The sequence below is a fragment of the Thunnus thynnus genome, chromosome 10 (assembly GCF_963924715.1).
Source record: "Thunnus thynnus chromosome 10, fThuThy2.1, whole genome shotgun sequence".
Lineage (NCBI taxonomy): Eukaryota > Metazoa > Chordata > Actinopteri > Scombriformes > Scombridae > Thunnus > Thunnus thynnus.
The window spans coordinates 16,368,060-16,386,727 of record NC_089526.1 but is presented as its reverse complement, the minus strand read 5'-3'; the positions used below and the strand labels follow the sequence as shown (position 1 = coordinate 16,386,727).

Genomic DNA, 18,668 nt, shown 5'->3' with positions numbered 1-18,668 from the left:
CCAGAAATAGCATAATTGGTACATAAGATGTCTATCGCAGTCTATAACTTTTGGTCATATTTCTTTCAGAGGCAACAGCAGCTGACAAATTCTGTTACGAGAAGCTCAACATTGAGGGCACAGAGAAGGGCAACTGTGGGAGGGACAAGGACACGTGGATCCAGTGTAACAAACAGTAAGAAAATCCTCTCTGTGACTGGAAGCTGTGCAGTTCTGAGTTATTTTCCTCGACTGTGGTCTTTAGTTGCACCTTTGTGTTTCAGGGATGTTCATTGTGGGTACCTGCTGTGCTCCAACATCTCACCTGCCCCACGACTGGGAGAACTGCAGGGAGGGCTGACCTCTTTCTCTGTAGCCCAGCACAGTGCTTCTCTAGACTGCAGGTACACACTCGCTCATCGTTGACCCACATTGTTGAGAAAAACAAACACTCAGAAAGCCTTATTAACAGCCTAAAATAAGACAAAAAAGAGAAAGTGATGTACCTTGCATCTACACAACTGGCCACAAAGTATGATTTAACATCAGCACACATCAACTATAATAAAGTTTGAAAGGATATTTTTTTTGTCTGTTGTCTAAAACATCATCAAGTTTTAGTTTCATTCCCTCAAGATCAAGGGGGAACAGGCCAAACTCACCATTCATAGTAGTCTCAGTGACTCATAATGCAACATGACTCTGGATTATATAAGTAATCATTTATAGACAAATACATACATGGACAGTAGCTAAAATAAATTACATCCATTCTTCTCATATAGTGTCACAGCTTTGTAGATATACTATGACAAGATAATATGTGCTCATATGTACTGTTCAGCATTATCTTTACCAGTATTAAAAGCTGTGTGAGTGACTCAGTCTTGTTTGTGTGGCAGCGGTGCACATGTGTTGATCGATGGAGACACTGACCTGGGTTACGTCGAGGACGGGACGGCCTGCGGGACAGACCGAATCTGTTTCAATCACAAATGTCTCCCCGTCCATCAGTTCAACTTCAGCACCTGCCCCGGGACCACAGACAAGACCATCTGCTCCGGACACGGGGTACAAAGATAGAGCGCATCCACACACAAACACAGACACACACACACATTATAGGCATTTAGCTGAAGCTTGAACATTGTTGTTATTTTTATTTTTTAATATATTGGCTTGTCAAGATGTATAGGGGCTATTCTGTCACATATTTCTATGCAAGTTGGATAATTAGATGAACAAATGAACAAAAGGTTGATTATCTTTGGACAAAATTAAATTTTAATCCTTACATATTGTTTAGATCAAATTTGACCCATTTTCACATTTGACAGCAGTACAAACACCTTAAACACCGTTATTTTTGCCTGAAATTTTTTATCACTTTTACTAAAGTGAATATGCAAAAATGGAAATATTTCAACTTTTTTATTTTTTTCCAGCTGATACACATTTTTGTACATACTGTAGAGCAAAATTTGACCCTTATTCACTCAGAAATCACCATTCAGAAATGTTGCTGAATTCTTCACATTCAATAAATTTCATTTTAATCATAATGACTGTTATGTTGGTAACATGGGACCATCATATAGTGTGATGATGAGTGTATTTTCTCCATAAACAATAGCCGTAAAACCTAAAGAATATATTCTGCTTTCTGAAAGCTTCATTAAAAATAAATCATCCATTTATTAATGACCAATGAGGTATTTATGAATGAAAAATAGATTTGTGGTTCAGAGACTAATTATGATGGGATACTATGAAGGGTCAGACAGTTCGTCATGTGAGTGTGTTCTGGGCCACATTTGTAGTGTTTTTTTCCAGACTATGAAGACAACTCCAAATGGATTTTCCATTTTAATCATCTTTTACAAGCAAAGTATTTCTATTCTTGTTCATTTTTTCTACAGTGGCCTAATTTTCCGATTTAAAGACACTGATTATCAGCATAAAATGTTGGACATCTATATATTTTACATGCAGTTGGTGGTCTCCCTCTTAAATCTGAGACTTTACACTTATGGGCCAGAACCAAAACCAAATGTTTTTAACTCTTCTTTTTTTATTTTCTTGCTGCAGGTGTGCAGTAATGAGCTGAAGTGTGTGTGTTACCTGGGCTGGGCAGGAGAAGATTGTAACTCCACATCTCCTCTCAGTTATCTGGTGGTGGGACCCACTGCCGCAGTCTCAGGTAGAGCTGTTAACGCTCTCACTGCTCACTGCCTCTGTCTATACCTCTCTCTATGTCCCATTTCCTCTCATTTCTGTCCATTTATTCTTCTTCTCTACTCTTTCCATCCCACTGTATTTCTTTCACTCCACCGATCCATTCACAAATGTTAATATGTTAAATATTTCATGCTTTTGTTTGGGTTTATTTTTCTTTTTGTTAAATTGTTCATTGCATTTCTCTTTATTTTAGCTTCTGTGTTGAGTTCATGTCTGCTCATTATAACCAGCTGCATTTGTACTCACTGAACCATGCATGTCATTCTTTTTGTTTGTCATTATTTTCACACTCATTCTTTGTCGACAGGCCGATGTCTTTGACGGAGTGACTTGAGGTCAGATTTGAGTTCCTTTTCATTGTATTTGCCCTGTCTTTGATGTCATTTCCTGGTCCTTTTCCTCTCTCACCCGAACTTCAGCTCACCTCGGTCGGTTAATTCTGACCATTACTGAGTTAAAAGATGAGATGTTTTTAATGTTAACCTGAATGGGAACCCAATACACGTGTAAGTTCCCCTCAGAGTAGTGCTGAAGGGTGACAGCAGTTCAGTTGATTCCCCTTTGTTCTCCTTTTACACTTTCCTTGCTAAGTGTACTGTGTTTTTGTGTTCAGCTGCAGTGATTTGTGGTTTGTGTGTCCCCATGTGTCCACGTTATTCAGGAAACTAAAGAAACACTTGCAATTAACACACGCTTGGCCTCCCTCCTCCTTCTCCTCTCCTCTTCCCTATCCCTGTGTCTCAGGTATCACCAGTACCAACATCATCGTCGGGGCCATCGTAGGCTCCATCCTCTTCCTCGCCCTCATACTGGCTGTTACAGCCTGGTGCTACAAGTGAGTGTCCCAGTAGCCTGCATGTGTGATGGTTCATGTTGACAAAAGTTATATCACTGATGGACCCTCATGACGATACTCTTACTCCTCTTCACAGGAGCTACAAGCAGAGATGCTACGTCGAGTCAGAGGTTCATCGAAGATTCTGCCGGTTTGCTCACTTTAAGGCTATTTTCATGTGTTGCATTTTTTTGTTGATTTACACGACAGAGCTATGATGTGTTTTAGCGTGTTTTTGTTCTCTCAACAATGTTTTTCTCTTTATTTTTTATACACAAAGGTTTTTATTTTTGCATAAAACAAAGAATGTGGTTAATAATCGTTAGGCTTTGATTGCAACGGATCTCTTTCACATTTTGCATTTTGCATTTGCATTGCAAATCAGCTGTGGTAATATATCGTGGGAGAAAATATCCTCTTTGCCCTGCAAAAAGACCAGTGTTGGAAGAAGGACTCAGATCCTGCAAATTTACTCTGTAACAAGAATTAGAACATTTTACATAAGGAAAATTTCATAAGTAATATCATTAATAGAGAAAAATACACCACTCATCCGGTATCAGACTTAGCTGAGATGCTGGAGCTAAAAAAATGGCCTCATTCAGAGTGTTATACTATTTTATATATTACATAATTGGATTATTATTACAGATATATGAATGTGCAAGCAGCATCTAACTGTTGTAGTTGGCCATATATATAAAATACTTTATTTATATAGCTTTATTAACAAAGTTAGAAAGTGCTTTACAGAAAAAAATAACAAAAAAATAAATAACAAACAGCAAAAAAAACAGACACTGAGATCATAAACACCAGAGGATAGTACAATTTGTACTACTTTATATACTGCAGAGTACTTAAGTCTATAACAAATCATCATATTTTAAAGGCTGATCATATGTGTTTGTATAAAAAATCTTAATCTGCAAATTAACAACAGTAGTAAAGCTGTCAAATAATTGTAGTGGAGTAAAAAGTCCAGTAATTCCATTTGAAATGTAGTGAAGTATAAAGTTGAATAAAATGGAAATACCTCAGCAAAGTACAAGTATTTTTTTACAGTAGTTGAATAAATGAACATTGAAAAAGACATCATTAAAAAGAGACACAAGTTCAGGTTTCTTCCTACTGACAGGAAGCTCACATTTGTTTTTGGTGAGTCGATCACTGAGGTCGACATTCACAACAAGGCAGGTTGAAAACAAAATGTTCCAGCGAAAAAAGTAAATTGCACAATCACAAAATAAAACTAAATGTATTTCACTGAATGTCATAAATTGATGATGACGATAATGTGAAGGTGAGTATTTACCTAAAAGCCTTCTTCTGTATTTCCAGGCAAATGCCTCCAGGTGACTATGTAACAAAGCCTGGGGATGCAGACTCATTTTACAGTGACATGCCGCCTGGCGTCAGCACAAACTCTGGCTGCAGCTCCAAGAAGAGGTCAGCCTGCCTGTCGCACCTGCAGATTTGCACCCTGTCCTTCACTCCCTCCATCCCATCCATTTCTCAGAACATCTCACTGTTTGGCTTCAGGTCTGCCATCTCATCATCATTCATTCATTCATTCATTCACTGGCAATTGTGTGTGTGTGTGTGTGTGTGTGTGTGTGTGTGTGTGTGTGAGCAGTACCTGTGAGGTGTTCTCTGAGTCACATGTGTAGACAGGCTCAATATGTGTTCATGTGTATAATATCATGCTTTCATTAAATGTCTCTTTCTGAGAACAATTTGCAAATGATCAGAATGATGCAGAAATTGAGCAGTATGTACCACTCAGTACTCCATTTTTCATGTCATGTGACATTCAGCTGTCAAGATGTTGTTTCACGGCTCGTAATGTTGCCATCTGCTGCGATGGTGTGTTCATCTACTGCATTTATCTCAGCCTTCCCCTTGTCTCCACGTTTACAGCAGATGCAGAACATTTAAATAATTTATAGCAGTTTAGAAGGATAATGTTGTACTGACGATATTTTGTCCGTTGCATATGTATCTCTGTGTGTGCATGTGTGTGTAGATCTAATGGCCTGTCCCACTCATGGAGTGAGAGAATCCCAGATGCCAAACACATCTCTGACATCTGTGAAAATGGGCGACCGAGGAGCAACTCATGGCAAGGTAACACACAAATCCCCACTCAAACTCTGTATGTTCTCTACAGTATGAAAGATGAGTTCCCTGGTAAATAAACTTCATGTAATCTTTATGTTTTTGATCTGTTTCTCACCAGGAAATCTGAGTGGTAATCGTAAGAAACTGAAAGGAAAGAAGTTCCGTGCTCGCTCTAACTCCACAGAGTAAGTTCCTTGTGGCAAGCAGGTGATGTTGTGAGATCAGTGAACATTGAACATGGGACAACCAATAAGGACAAGCTCTAGTGGGAGATAAACTTTCTTATTCTTAAGGATAAGGCTGGTGTTATTCTATATTTTTACTGTTGTCTACAAATTCTATTAAAAGACCAACAATGTGTTAGTCTGTCTTTCAATACTTACTGACTCCTCTACCTTGTCTGTTGCACTCAGCAACAAGCCCACTTGTTCCTACTGAAGACATAAATCTTTAAAGACGGGTCACAAATATGTAGTTTAATCTTTTAAAAAGGCTCAGTAATTATCTAAAACAGCTAGGCTCTGTAGTTTCTAGCAAATGTTGCTCAAACAGGAGTAAATAGTGTATTTGTTTGGGACTATTTTCAGCCGTGGATTAATACACATTTGGTGTGCTAGTGAGTATTTACAGACAGGAATTGACTCAAAATAAACCAAAGTTCTTGTGTTCATAGTTTTAAAAAAATAGTCTTTGGATTAATTGATGTCTATGATACAGAGGAATAAGTGATATCAGGCTTTGACCACACAGGTAACTTGTTAGTACGATGAATTTATTGTTTTGATGTTTTCATGACATTTTTTTTTTGCCAATAATAAAAACACAGGACATTACCAGCCTTATCCTTTAAAGGTGTAGCATAAAAAAACTCACACAACTCTGGAAGAAATGCTTTCCTTAGATTTAGTATCAGAGGTAAAGAGTATGTTGCACTGAGCCTCAGAAGATACAGCGGTCACATTGTCTCCTGCAGTGTGAATCTGTCTGGCTTGTGAGGCTTTGCTGCACCTCCAAATCAGGAAATATCTCTTTGACTTTTCTCAGAGCTTGTGAACAAATAAAGTTATTTGCATATATATTGCCTGCTGACTGTGAATGAACAGTGTGCATCGGCTGCCTCCCAGCCTGCCGTGTCGGTTTGTTTGTTTGTTTGTGGGTTTGAAGGTCTTGGCATATGAAGTACTCTGCAGTGCACCTGTTCTCATTGCAAGCATGAGACTGACTGAGTGGCAAGAACCGAACTGCTTGGAATGATGTGACATGTAACCAATATGCAACTGAGCCTGTAGCACACGACACAGTTGTTTGTGATTTTCATGGTTGCTGTTTTCATCTGAAACCGCACACAGGTCTGTCTGCCATCTTCTCACCATTTTCTCAATTGCATCTTGGTGTTTGTTCAGGATATCTTTGCTCTGCTCTGCTTTCCTAAAATATTTCCTCTTCCTCTCTCCCTCCTCCCTACCCCAACCCCCCCCACCCCCTCCAACACTCGCTTATTTCTGGAGATTTTCTGTCCTTTTCATTTCCTTTCCTTCTTTCCTTTTCTCTCTTCTCCCCCTCCTTGTGTTGTGTCCATCACCCCCCACCCGTCCCCTCCTCCTCCTCCTCCCCCTCCCACAGGTATTTAACCCCTCGCTTCAAAACAGAGTTTTATGATGTAACTAAATGGGTAGAAGATGTGAATAGAAACACTCAAGGACCATATCTTAGGTATTATCTCAGATCATGTCCTGTACCCCACATGCTTGTCTAGAAACCCCCTCACTTTTGGTTTGATTTGTGGTTTGGTCAAGGAAAGTTAAGAAAAAAACATCTGGCCTTTATCCGCATAAGTTTTAAAAGTAAATAATAAGAGAGTAATATCAACAGCTGGCATGTTATTTGGAGTTTCTGTATGGGGTTGCTGCTGAGCATCAAAAAAGGACATTTTTATATAGCTTCCTTTTAGTTTCAGTGAAAACGTTAATTTTTCATTTTACAGCTGCATTTTTACTTTGCAGATTTTTATTTTCAGCAAATCGTTCTGTTGTATTGGATTGATGCAAAAAAAATGGCTCTTACTGCCTGTGCTACTATATTAATATTTATTTTATTCCTAATTTCTCCTTATTCCCTTCTTTGCTTCCCCCTCACAGTCTCTTGTTACCTCTGCATGTTGAGTGTTGTTCTGTCGGTACGTGTCTGTCCGTCAGCCCTGCCTCGCTCCCAGTGACCTCACGTGCCTTTGCGTCAGTGTGGTGTCATTGCCGAGCCAAACATTTTGCTCGTTGCTCTGACATCATCACTGTGCTGCTGTGACAAACTGTAAACTACCACTCTGATCTCGTCCAAGGTCTATAGATAATTACATGCACACAAACACGAGCGACCAGGTTTCCTCGACAACAACGAGGAAGCACATGGGACACTGGTTCTGTAGCACACACATTAAATCAAAACTGTAATCTATAGACCTTCTCTGTGTCCAGGAGCACATTCCTGCCTCTCCCCTTGTTAAAACATCTACTGAAGGATAGAAACGGTCCAACAGAGTGGAGAGATGTGGAGTCCTGGTTCCTGAAGTAAAAATTTAACTCTCATTTTCACATAAAAAAATCTAATGAAACCCCACTGGTGGAATTATCTGTACAAACATCTGCATATAAAAATCAGAGGCACAGTTTCACATGTTGCAAAGAGCATCACATTAAGAAAACAGCCAATCACAGAGCTTAAAACTCTGTTGCTAATGTCACATGTGACGATAGTGATTGAACTCTGATTGAACAGCAGTTTTTATCTTGTTTATTCGGGGGGTTACACTTCTTTTTTAGCCCTTATTCTCATTCAGTTTAAATACACTTATTGTTATTGGTTTGGATGAAAGGATTTGCCAAATGAATTAAATGTAATTGGCTTCCCAGTCATTTTGGGATTAATTCAGCAACCATGGGCCAGTGTTTTGTTCCTGATTGCAACTATTAGGTAATTTTAAAATGCTATAATTTACATTTCATGGTGAATGAGGTTAAATTAAAAAAAGGTTTCTCCTTTTCCCTATTAAATATTTCTCTTTGTGGCCCTCTTGTGGCAAATTTGTGAGCTGTAAATTTGGGCTTCATAAATTAAACTAATTTGACTTGATGGCTCAATCCCAATGTCCACACTCACGGACTTTGAGGCACGTTCCTACTAAGTCCGTGAGGGCTCAAATCGTCAAGTGCATGAGGGCTCACTCGCAGACGTTTTGAGCCCTTTGTGCACACTTTCGGTAATTCCGCATCTCTGCAGACTTTGCCTGAGGAAATTACCCATAGTTCCTAGCATTGTGACGTTCAATCAGCGTTAAATACGGGGTTAACAGGGGAAGCCTGGGGGCACTACAAAAAAGGTAAACAAACTGGCACATGGGTGCGCTGGTATGCCTGAATGTACAAAGAAACACTACATTAAAAAGGATTTAAGATGGTACATAAAAACACATGAAATCAGAGGAATGCAAGCAGAGGTTATATTACACACCAGTTTCTTCATCAACCATTTCTTTTAATTTTTGCTTAATGATGCTGTTTTGACAAAAACAAGTAAATTGATTATTTGACAATCACCTCTCGTCTGCTCTGTAAGGCAAGATGTTCAAATCAGGCAGTCGGTCCCTTACTTGACTGTCATGCACATAATCATTAAATGGGTTGGATATTACCTTTCTGTTTTATACTTTAATGTATTATGTGCTTTATGAGTGAGAGGTTTTACTATTTTTGTCTTTTTCTGTTTTTAAGTGAGCTCACTAAAATAAAGTCCAATCAATCATGATATGACAATAAAGTATTGAATCTTGAATCTTAAGTGCCTTGGCCATGAAGAAAGTAAAAAATGTAAATTAAACGTCCCAAACCTAGAATCATACATAAAATGTTTTGGTGTCGTCAAGGTAAGGTAGATATGTCACAAAGTGCTGTCGCATTCCTTGCTGCCTCTCATACTCAAGCACTTACCAGGTGACATCAGTTAATATATAATATATCAGACAATATCATTTTTTTACATAACCTAACATAAATAAACTTTTGATTAAGCCTGCCCAGTAAATGTACTGGGCAGGATTTTTTTTAAGTAATATTAAAGTTTTTACGAATACTTCTGGAACCAGTGATTTGACCCACAACTCCACTCTGTTCACTGTTTTGACCAATCCAGGTGTTTCAGGTCAGCACATAGCAGTGGTGTAAACAAGCCACTGCACACGGGGCGGGCCTTTTGTGTCTGTTCCACTGGACAGGACGTCTCCCTCTGATTCTTTCAGTCTGTTGTTCTTTCCCAGCTCCGGTCTGGTCTGCTGTCCAAGTCACCTCATCATACTTACTGCTCCCAGCATTCCTCATTAAATCACACACTCTGATCTGACTCAGCAGACAGCAGAAGTTACATTTAGTAGCATGCTCTTCACTGTGGCTAAAGGTGAATTTCTGCTAATTCTGGGCCGTTGATGTGTCGGTGCTTGATGCTGAAAAAGTAATGCTGCGGCACAGTGAAGCATGTGAGTTGCAGGAAACTACACCGCTGCTGGGAACTGTGTACTGCTGTGTACAGAGGTTGCCCCTAAAAGCTGAGCTATGGCCACACTTGTTTATGTTTTTTTAACAGATTACATGACCTGTTTCTTCTTTTGGGGAACAGCAATAGGAGCTTTTAGGAGCAACTTCTCTCTGTAGGAAAATAAAACGTGAATAATTAGAGCAGCTCAGAGGAGGATGTTGCCCAAAGTCACAGATCTAACATTAGCTCAACTTCCTGAATCTAACCTCATTTAACTATCTGTGTCTTTGGCCAACTTAATCCTACACCAACCAGAACATAAGAAGCAATAGTTTAATAATGTCACTACTTCTTTTTTTTTTCTCCAGGACGCTATCCCCTGCCAAGTCTCCCACTTCCTCTACAGGATCTATTGCATCCAGCAGGAGATACCCTTACCCTATGCCCCCTCTCCCTGATGACCAGAGGAAAGCCAACAGGCAGAGCGCCAGGGCAAGTATCAATCAGGAACATATTACATCATTTAAAGACTGTTTTGGACTTGACAACTGATTTTCAATACATTGGAGATTCTGCACTGTTTTACACAAAACAGGGCAGATTATTACTGACACTGAACACCTACTTCGTACTTCTTAATGTATGAAGTAGGAATCACATCTTTATTTAGTCAGGTAGTCTCATTGAGATTGAGATCTCTTTGTCAAGGGAGACCTGAGAACAAGAAACATCTATTATCAAACAAGCAGAACTGCAATCAACAAAGAATCAATAAAAACAGTTACAAGAGTCAGAAAAACAATCAGATAATTTTTATTTTAATCAAATCTAAAATCTTGAAGGAAAATTAGATTAGACGATCAGAGAGTAATAAGTTGTTGTAGTGATTCAGCCAAAATTTATTGGCTTTATTTGTAAAGCATCTTTCATACAAGTTAGTTCTTCACAGATGACTGATGCTGCTAATAAGCACAAATGTAAACATTAAAGCAATTTGAGATGAGAAATAAAAATGATATAAATGTAATAAGAATATGAATACAAAAAATAATTGATTCAAATGAAATAAAAATGCCCATAAATCATTAGAGCCAGGGTAAAGAACCTACATAGCAGTCGAACATGTTGGTTGTCTTCCACTATGGCCGATACATGGAACAAACATGTCACTGTCACGCCCGACACCCATTGTCACACCTAAATGCCCCACATCTGTCAGGTCGGGCCTTTATCGGGGTGATACCATGTAGTCTGAAATTGCCATGAGTCAGATTAGTTTCATATGTGATGTCTAGTCTTCATACTTAAAGTTGTGTAGTGTGTTACATTGCTTTACAAAGACAAAACTATGAGGACTGAAGGTCATTAATATATTTGCCAATGAGGATCATGATTTCAAGGATGAGTTAATTTATCTTTTTGTTATCACCATAAAAAGATAAAATAAGACCAGGCTATTCCTTTAAGTACAAGGACAGAACATTTTCATATGTCTTTTTGTTAATTTTCTCATTCCTGTCTCTTTTCTGTGCTTCTTCTCTCTCCAGCTGTGGGAGACTTCAATATAAACAGCCGTCTTACCCACTCTGCAAAAAGACCTTAAGGAACTACACTTGACTCTCCTTTTCTATGAATGAAAAACACAAAAACGAAACAAAATTGACTCTAAACAACAAAGGAGAAAGAGAGAGAGCCCCCCCACTGGAGTGGAAATAGGCAGGGGTGTGTGTGAGTTAGTGTGTACAAGCGTCTCCGTAGCTGTCTTGCCAGACGGCGTCATTCACTGGAGTGCCGGCGGAGAAACCAGCTCCACATCCACTCCAGACCAGCTGGAGCTCAGACTGAGCTGTTCCTGTCTGCTCTGGCCTCACTCCCTATGGGACTGGAAACCCCACCGCTCCGACCCCCCTTTAACCCTAAAACCTAAACCTTGACACACCCTCCTTAGCTTCGGCTCTCGCCACTTTCACTTCAACGCCGCCGTCCTCCCCCCCCCCCCCCCCCAAAGTTGTTTGGAGCTCCTCTCTGAAAAAAGGGGCAGTGGAGCCGAGAGCATCGCATCACACTGCATCGCTGGATTTGTTGGATCATTTTGACGCACGTGAATCACTGTAGTAACTCCTACACTGTATGCATGAGACAACCTTGTTTAACAGCAACCTCCTCCTACTGGTCAAAAGACGAGAAGAACGGCGGTCTGATCTAGATGGAAAAGCATGCGAGGGGGCAGTGATTTTTTTTATACCTTCTGTAGGCTTAGACGCTTCCTCTCCACTATAGATAACCCATATTATATCACCAGTTATAACCCACAACCCCATGACACGGACCCAACCCCCATCCCGCCCTGCACATCCTCCCCTTGGTTGTTTGTGCGTGTGTAAATATGTACAGTACACACAGAGTACATTGTTGCTTTAATTTTTACTTTAAAAGAGATATTCCTCCTCTCTTCTTCCTGCTGTATTGTGTTGTAGAAAGATCTCTGTAGGTTTCCACGCTCGTTCTTCTGTCTGTGTTTCTATTTTTTTGTCCTGTTCTTTTTTTCTCCCTCTGGGGTTTTCCTGTGTGACTTTGACCTCTATAGCTTTCTCCATCCACAGCAGAATGTACAAATGTTTTTTTTATATATTATCTTAGCACTGGTTTGATCCATCTCTGGAGGAAATACGCAGACATCCAGTGATGACTGAGGAAGTATTGATAAAAACACTGAATGCGGCACTTCAAGAATGTTACCCATGAGTATTAATTTAGCAAAATTTAAATAGTTTTATGTGCCATCGCTGAGTGAAACGGAAGCACTGAGATGTGTTTGGTGTAGTTATAGATGTGCCACTTTTCACTCAAATTTCCCCGTTTATAATGTTAAGATGTATTTAGTTTCCTCTAAAGTTTGAGAGCAACATGCTCCCATTTCCACAGTGAGAGTACATAAAGTCACTCATCGCTCGAAAGTGAGAACAAGAGGTCAACGATGTGAACGTGGTTGATGAACTAACTCAGTGAGAATCTGGAAAATTGTGATTGAAACGTGCATTTTGGATTTAGCTGTGACGATTGCGATATTTTAGCCTTGTGAATGATTAACTATGCTGTACAGTGCTTGCTGTTTGAGCTTGTGAAGACAAACAGCATGACAGTTTCTATTAAATTATTTCTCTCTGGTAGGCTATTTGTGAGATCATAACGGGAAACGAGCATGTCACTGAAAGACTTTTTCCCCTCATCGCCTCTCGCTGTTATCTTAATGGGTTTGTGTGACACAGACTGCACTGTTTATCAGCAAAGTCGAGCCAATTCATGGCAGGAAGTCACAGGATTTAAAAACAAATGAGGGTGGGAGTTTTTGTGCTTTGACTGATGTCATGCCAGTGTAGCTATTTAAGGTTTTGAAAACAAATCCCATACAGTATTACTCCCCAAAAGCAAGTTCTTTGTACAGTTACAATTCATTGCTCTACCTTGTAGAAACTGTTGTCTTAAGGCCTTCCTGTTTGCCATTTTACTGTTGTTTAGTTTTTGTTCCGGTGTGTTCATTTGTAATTTCATGTATGCATTAGGACTGTATAGATAATATGATCTTCACGATATCGGATTAATATTGCTACTAGTATCTTTTTTATTAAGTACCTTTGTAATGTTCACCTTTTTCTCAGCATTATGTACAGCCACTATTCAAACAGTAATTAAGTGCATTATTGTAATTATGTGTGTTGATGAGTTTGAATGGAGACATGTTGAGTTTTTTGAAACACGTTTGTTCCCGAGGGGCCTGCAGAAGCCGTCATTCCTCTGGCATGTGCCAATAGTTTTGTTGTAAATGAGATCTGAACGGGCTCATGATTTGCCTTCTACCAGAGCTCTGTTCTTTGTTCTGATCTTCTTAAAAGTATTGCTCAGTCATCTTTCTGGGTTACCAGAGGCTGCGGAGAGCGTCATCTCAGAACTCTTGAGTAATATTTTTAACATCATAATACTGCGCTACAGCAAGACTGACATTTTTGTCTTGGTGTCGTGGACGTTGCACTACACAAAATTCTGAGGATGTTGCAGTTCTCCGCTAAGGATGGGGACCACGCAGTGTTTTTTCTGTGATTGTACAGCTGTCAATCTTTGTGTTCAACATATCTGCTGTATCTGCCTGCGCACATGGCTACGACTGACTGATCCCAACAGGACAACTCTGGCAAACGTCCACACAAGAGAGATGTCCATCTCTGTCTGGCCAGAGACTTGAATGTATTTGTGTACTGGAGCACACCATCCACCCAGTCTCAACCATGTGGTCCCATCCTGCCAGCTCTCTCTCCTGACAGAGACACGGCACTCTGCTCCAGGAACCTTAAACCCCCCCTCCCTCATATACTAGTTCAATCTAAATACTGCAGTTGCTGTCTTTTTTTATTTTTATTTTTTAATTTTTGCCTGTATGCTGTACAGACTGATGATGCAAAAACCAACCCCCCCCCTTTTATTTTTCCTCCTAATCATTCAGTATTGTAATATATTTAATATAAAATAAAACTTTCATCAACACATCTGTCTACGCTGACATTTCTGACATAAAAATACTCAAATTTGTAGAAGGAAAGAAGACACTACTCAAGATATTGGTTGACTGATTTTTTTTTTTTTTTTACAAGATGGTAATTGTGCAAAACACACCAACAAAAATAAATACAATCTTAGCAAACACTTTAATGAAACAGAAAAGTATTGGTTGGGGGCCACAGAATTTAAGACGTAAGGACTTTTGTTGTATGTTGCATGACTTCCACTTCTCTCCTGTCAGCTCTCTGCTGTCGGTCATCTATTAAAGGCAAAAATGCCAAAAAAACGTTGGTACAAATGCACGTTCACTCACTTGTTAGACGCAGCATTCATCCTCCTATCAGTTACCTGACACTAGAACTGGTACTGCTTTAACATCTAATACATCTGGCATTAGAACAATTTTTCATCAGTATTTTTACGATGTACAGTATAATCTGAATAAAGAAGGACAATGTTAACAGTATCTTAGGTTTTGATGACAGCCTCTAACTAAGGGAGCAACTATTTCCAGCAGAGTTTAACTCATAGAGCCTCGTAACACTGGATGTTTTTACAGTAAGACAGTCTATAAGAAATCCATCACATTCACAGAGACTGTGCACTATAACTGCACACTTTCTGTTATCATTGGTGTTCCAACTTTTTTTGCCGGACAGGATGGAGCTCTGTCAGTCCTTGACACTTGTCACGGTGAGATATTGTCCATGTTTATCACAAATGCTCCTGTGAATGGTACCTAAGCGCCTGCAGCTTGTCTTGATGGATGGCTTTAGTTGCAGAGGCGTCTTCTTCATCAAGCGACTTGCGGATGCAGCTTTTCAGGTGTTCGATACCAAACCCGGTGGAGGCGGAGACCGGGACCACGTGTCTGAAGGTCATGTAGTTCTTTGGTATCATGTTGTCAGGCAACAGATCAGAAAACTCTGCAAGAGAAAAAACAAAAACAGGACAATGTGACCGTCAACACACAACAACCCAGTGTGTATTATTGCAGCAATAAGCCTACATGTACAATATGTGCTATAGCTGTGTTTGAAAGCAGCTGTGGAAGTGGGGGTGGTTTTGGACAGCATGACTTCCTGGTTTCCCCATTGGGGGCATCTGATAATCAAACTATTGCCATTTCGTTTCATGACATCAGTGAACAAATCAAAGATGCGGGTAGCCTTTCAGAGGTCTGGAACCGGGCTAACACTGGGGTGCTGTGAGCCAAATTCAATGAAACGCTCTCACACAATCAAGTCTGTAACAAATGAGGTGCCCAGAAAGTTGTGCTGTCTATATGAGAGTTTAAGCTGATGTTCTGTACTGTTATAACTGATGAAGCAGAACATTACCATCTCATCCTTTGACATATTAACTACAGCTCTTTTACATTATGTTAAGGGACTGCTGTGTGTCAAGATGTTAACTTCAAGTTGAGGTGAATTTCTGTGGTTCTGGAGGTGCTACAATTCAAATGAGACTTTCATTTCCATCATACACTCAACTTAAATTATTATTTATAATATAATATACGAGTATATTTTTTTTATTATTTACCATCTGGGTTTTGTAGTTGCTCTTGTAGCTGTGCTAGTTTGTCTTCAGCATCAGGCAGGTCCATCTTATTCACCACCAGTAACGCAGGCTTGGACACGAGCTCCTCGTTGTACAACTCCAACTCCTTCAGTCAGTGGTGAGAGAGAAGAAAGAGAGGATGATGATGGAGGAGAGAAATGAATGATGTGCACGGGGCAGAATTTAAGTCAGAGAGCGGAAAGATGAGAAGTAGGATTAACATAACATGACTCTTTAGACATTTATCATGACTGAACAGGAACATAGAATCAGTCTCACCTTGGTGAGAAGCTGCACGGCTCCAAATGCCGACCTGAACGGTGTTTTACTTGCCAGCTGAAAACCGCAAACATCTACCTACAGCCAGACAAACCATAATCATCATCATCACTGTCTGCTATGTTTTTGACTCATTACTGCAACCACATTCTAATTCAAACATACACATGGGTGACAGCTTATACGGTCTACTCTCTACTACTACACACCACAAACAGCAGCTGCTTGGTCCTCTCCACGTGTTTTAGGAACTTGTGGCCCATGCCTTTGTTTATGTGAGCCCCCTCAATCAGACCTGGAAGATCCGCAACAGAGATCTACAATACGAAAAAGAACAAAAAGAGAGTAAATGAGGGAAAACCACAGAAATACAGAATATTAATGTTTAAACACCAAGCTGTGAAATGCATTTCCGTACCTGCTTGTGATCCTTGTACATCAGTTTTCCAATCTCCGGCTTCAAAGTTGTGACTGCGAAAGATTTTAGAATTGTACCAGAGTATTTTTCAGGTCTATGCATCAGAAATGCACAGACAAGAACACAAAAACACAGTTTGAATGTGTGTGTTCAGTATTATGTACTTACAAGCGTAGTTGGCAATCTGAGGTGTTGCGTTAGACATGGCTGTCAGGAGAGACGACTTTCCTGCATTTGGGAACCTGATGGAGATTCAACACAACAAAATCTAAAGAAACTTACCAGTTTAAGTTTCAGCTGAAATGAAACGATATGTTCATGTGTCACAGCTCTCACCCCACCAGGCCCAGGTCAGCGATGAGTTTGAGGTCCAGTCGAATGTGCTGGAACTGGCCTTTACTGGGTTTGAACGTCGAGTAGAGGGAGCCTCCGTGTCCTCCTTTCGCCACCAACACACGATCACCCTCGGCATTCAGATCACCTTGGAGGGAGAACGGGTGTAAAAATACACAAAAATAAACTAACTTTATTCCACCTATTTGGATATTGCTGCTATATGTCCACTCTCTAATCATACAACCTCAGAGCCATCATTACTTTATATTTCAAGTGAAACATCCCTAATCCAAAGGAGTACAAATGTTTGACCAAAAGCTTGTGCTGTGTCATTTTAGGTAGTGAGAATTAAGACTTATTATGTAGTTCACCAACATCTTTATGAAGTATAATAAAAAGTGACATGCGGGGTTGTTTCATAGACAATTATGCCTTTATTAAAATGAAACATGTTGCATTACTGACTATGCACAGTACAAAATGGGGGAGCTTCTGACTTACCAAGTATTTTGCCATCATCAGTGGTGACTGTGACACCAACAGGAGCTAGGATCTCCTGGTCCTTCCCTCTCTCTCCTTTCAGTGAACGGACACTGTTGATAAATAAAATCACTCAAGATAAAACACAAAACAGCTCTGACTGACTCATCTCCATGATGCTAACTGAACTTCTGAGAGAATCAAGGCTCTGTTCGGAGAAACTAACCTGCTGTTGGCTCCTGCTCCGCCTGCAAAACGTTTCTTGGGGTGCTTGTCCTTGATCCTCTTCAAGGTCATGTTCTTTGCAGCCACCACCCAAACATCTCCCCCGTTGCCTCCCTGTCCCCCAAGACGAGGTAAACCCATGCCGCCGCTGCCTCCATGGACGTACAGACGGAGGTTGTCCACAAAGTTTCCATACTACAAGGAGGCAAAAGGAGACATCAGACAGAAATGAGGTTTAATAGAAAAAAACGACTAATCATAATAAACAGGTGAGTCTGGAGCTGCTTCACTGACTCAAACTGGGCACCTAAACTGATCAAATGTCTGAACTTTTACTAACAACATTTCTTGATATGTTAACCAGGACAAGAAGATACAACAACGTTTGATGAAGGTCTATTTTTCTATCCATCCATTCATCCAAGAGGAAAGCAAAATAAGTATTTTGGTTCACAGTTCTCTCGAATCATGTTAGTCAGAGTAGTTTTGGGTTTTGGAAAAGCCGTACATACGCACGTACGTAAACCATTTTTTCACATTTAAGAAGCTGGAATCAGAGAGTTTTGGCATTTCGTCTTAAAACGATTAATCCATTATCAGAATAGTTGGCGATGAATTTTCTGTTGATCAATTAATCGACTAATGTTGCAGCTCTACATTATGTTCTTGCTGTCATTGTATTTTTACGCATTTAATAACAGCACACAAGGCTATGAAGTGTAAACAACACTGTTATTTGCAGTTATCCAACATTAGTTCAGTTTCCACTGTTCAGAAACATAATAGCTACCTAGCATCGTAATAAACGAACGTTACATTTGTGGCTTTCATGGCTGCAGAGGTCACACAGACCATGTCAGTCAAAGTTGATGTTTTGACAGCCATTCAATTTACTAGCTAGCAAGCCGGCAAACGTCACTATTATAAGTCGTAGTTTGTGATTAAACTCTTTTGGCGAGATTAAAATGTGGTCTGTTACGCTGCCTACCTTACGGAAGCAAATTCTACTGAGCTGGACCATCTTCAGCAGCGTTTATCGCCACTTTTCGTACGTGTTGTTTAGCTGGCGGCTAATTAACATGCGTTCGTATGAAGGACCGGAAGTGGTAGTTTCTCGCA

The 18,668-nt window shown here is 39.9% G+C and overlaps 2 protein-coding genes across 4 annotated transcripts in view; one reads left to right on the top strand and one right to left on the bottom strand.

Moving 5' to 3' along the window:
* Nucleotides 1–14,455, top strand: part of adam22 (ADAM metallopeptidase domain 22) — a 69,980-nt gene extending 55,525 nt beyond the window's left edge. The window contains exons 21-31 of one of the 3 annotated variants that reach the window (XM_067601506.1): nt 70–175; nt 264–383; nt 882–1,050; nt 2,068–2,179; nt 2,962–3,052; nt 3,150–3,203; nt 4,394–4,594; nt 5,079–5,179; nt 5,292–5,358; nt 10,063–10,186; nt 11,242–14,455. In XM_067601506.1, coding sequence (XP_067457607.1) covers nt 70–175; nt 264–383; nt 882–1,050; nt 2,068–2,179; nt 2,962–3,052; nt 3,150–3,203; nt 4,394–4,594; nt 5,079–5,179; nt 5,292–5,358; nt 10,063–10,186; nt 11,242–11,262 — 1,166 coding nt within the window. In that variant the 3' untranslated portion in view covers nt 11,263–14,455. Of the gene's footprint in view, nt 1–69; nt 176–263; nt 384–881; nt 1,051–2,067; nt 2,180–2,961; nt 3,053–3,149; nt 3,204–4,393; nt 4,595–5,078; nt 5,180–5,291; nt 5,363–10,062; nt 10,187–11,241 lie in introns of those variants that run through there. The other 2 variants (XM_067601507.1, XM_067601508.1) reach the window with 2 other exon arrangements.
* A 451-nt stretch (nt 14,456–14,906) lies between these two features.
* On the bottom strand, nt 14,907–18,668 carry gtpbp10 (GTP-binding protein 10 (putative)). The gene is made up of 10 exons (XM_067601509.1): nt 18,538–18,668; nt 17,551–17,744; nt 17,346–17,437; nt 16,845–16,989; nt 16,677–16,750; nt 16,509–16,561; nt 16,300–16,407; nt 16,091–16,168; nt 15,794–15,917; nt 14,907–15,174 (listed from the first exon to the last, which is right to left on the bottom strand). Exons 1-10 carry the CDS (start codon nt 18,568–18,570, stop codon nt 14,963–14,965), a joined length of 1,113 nt encoding a protein of 370 aa, XP_067457610.1. The 5' UTR covers nt 18,571–18,668; the 3' UTR covers nt 14,907–14,962.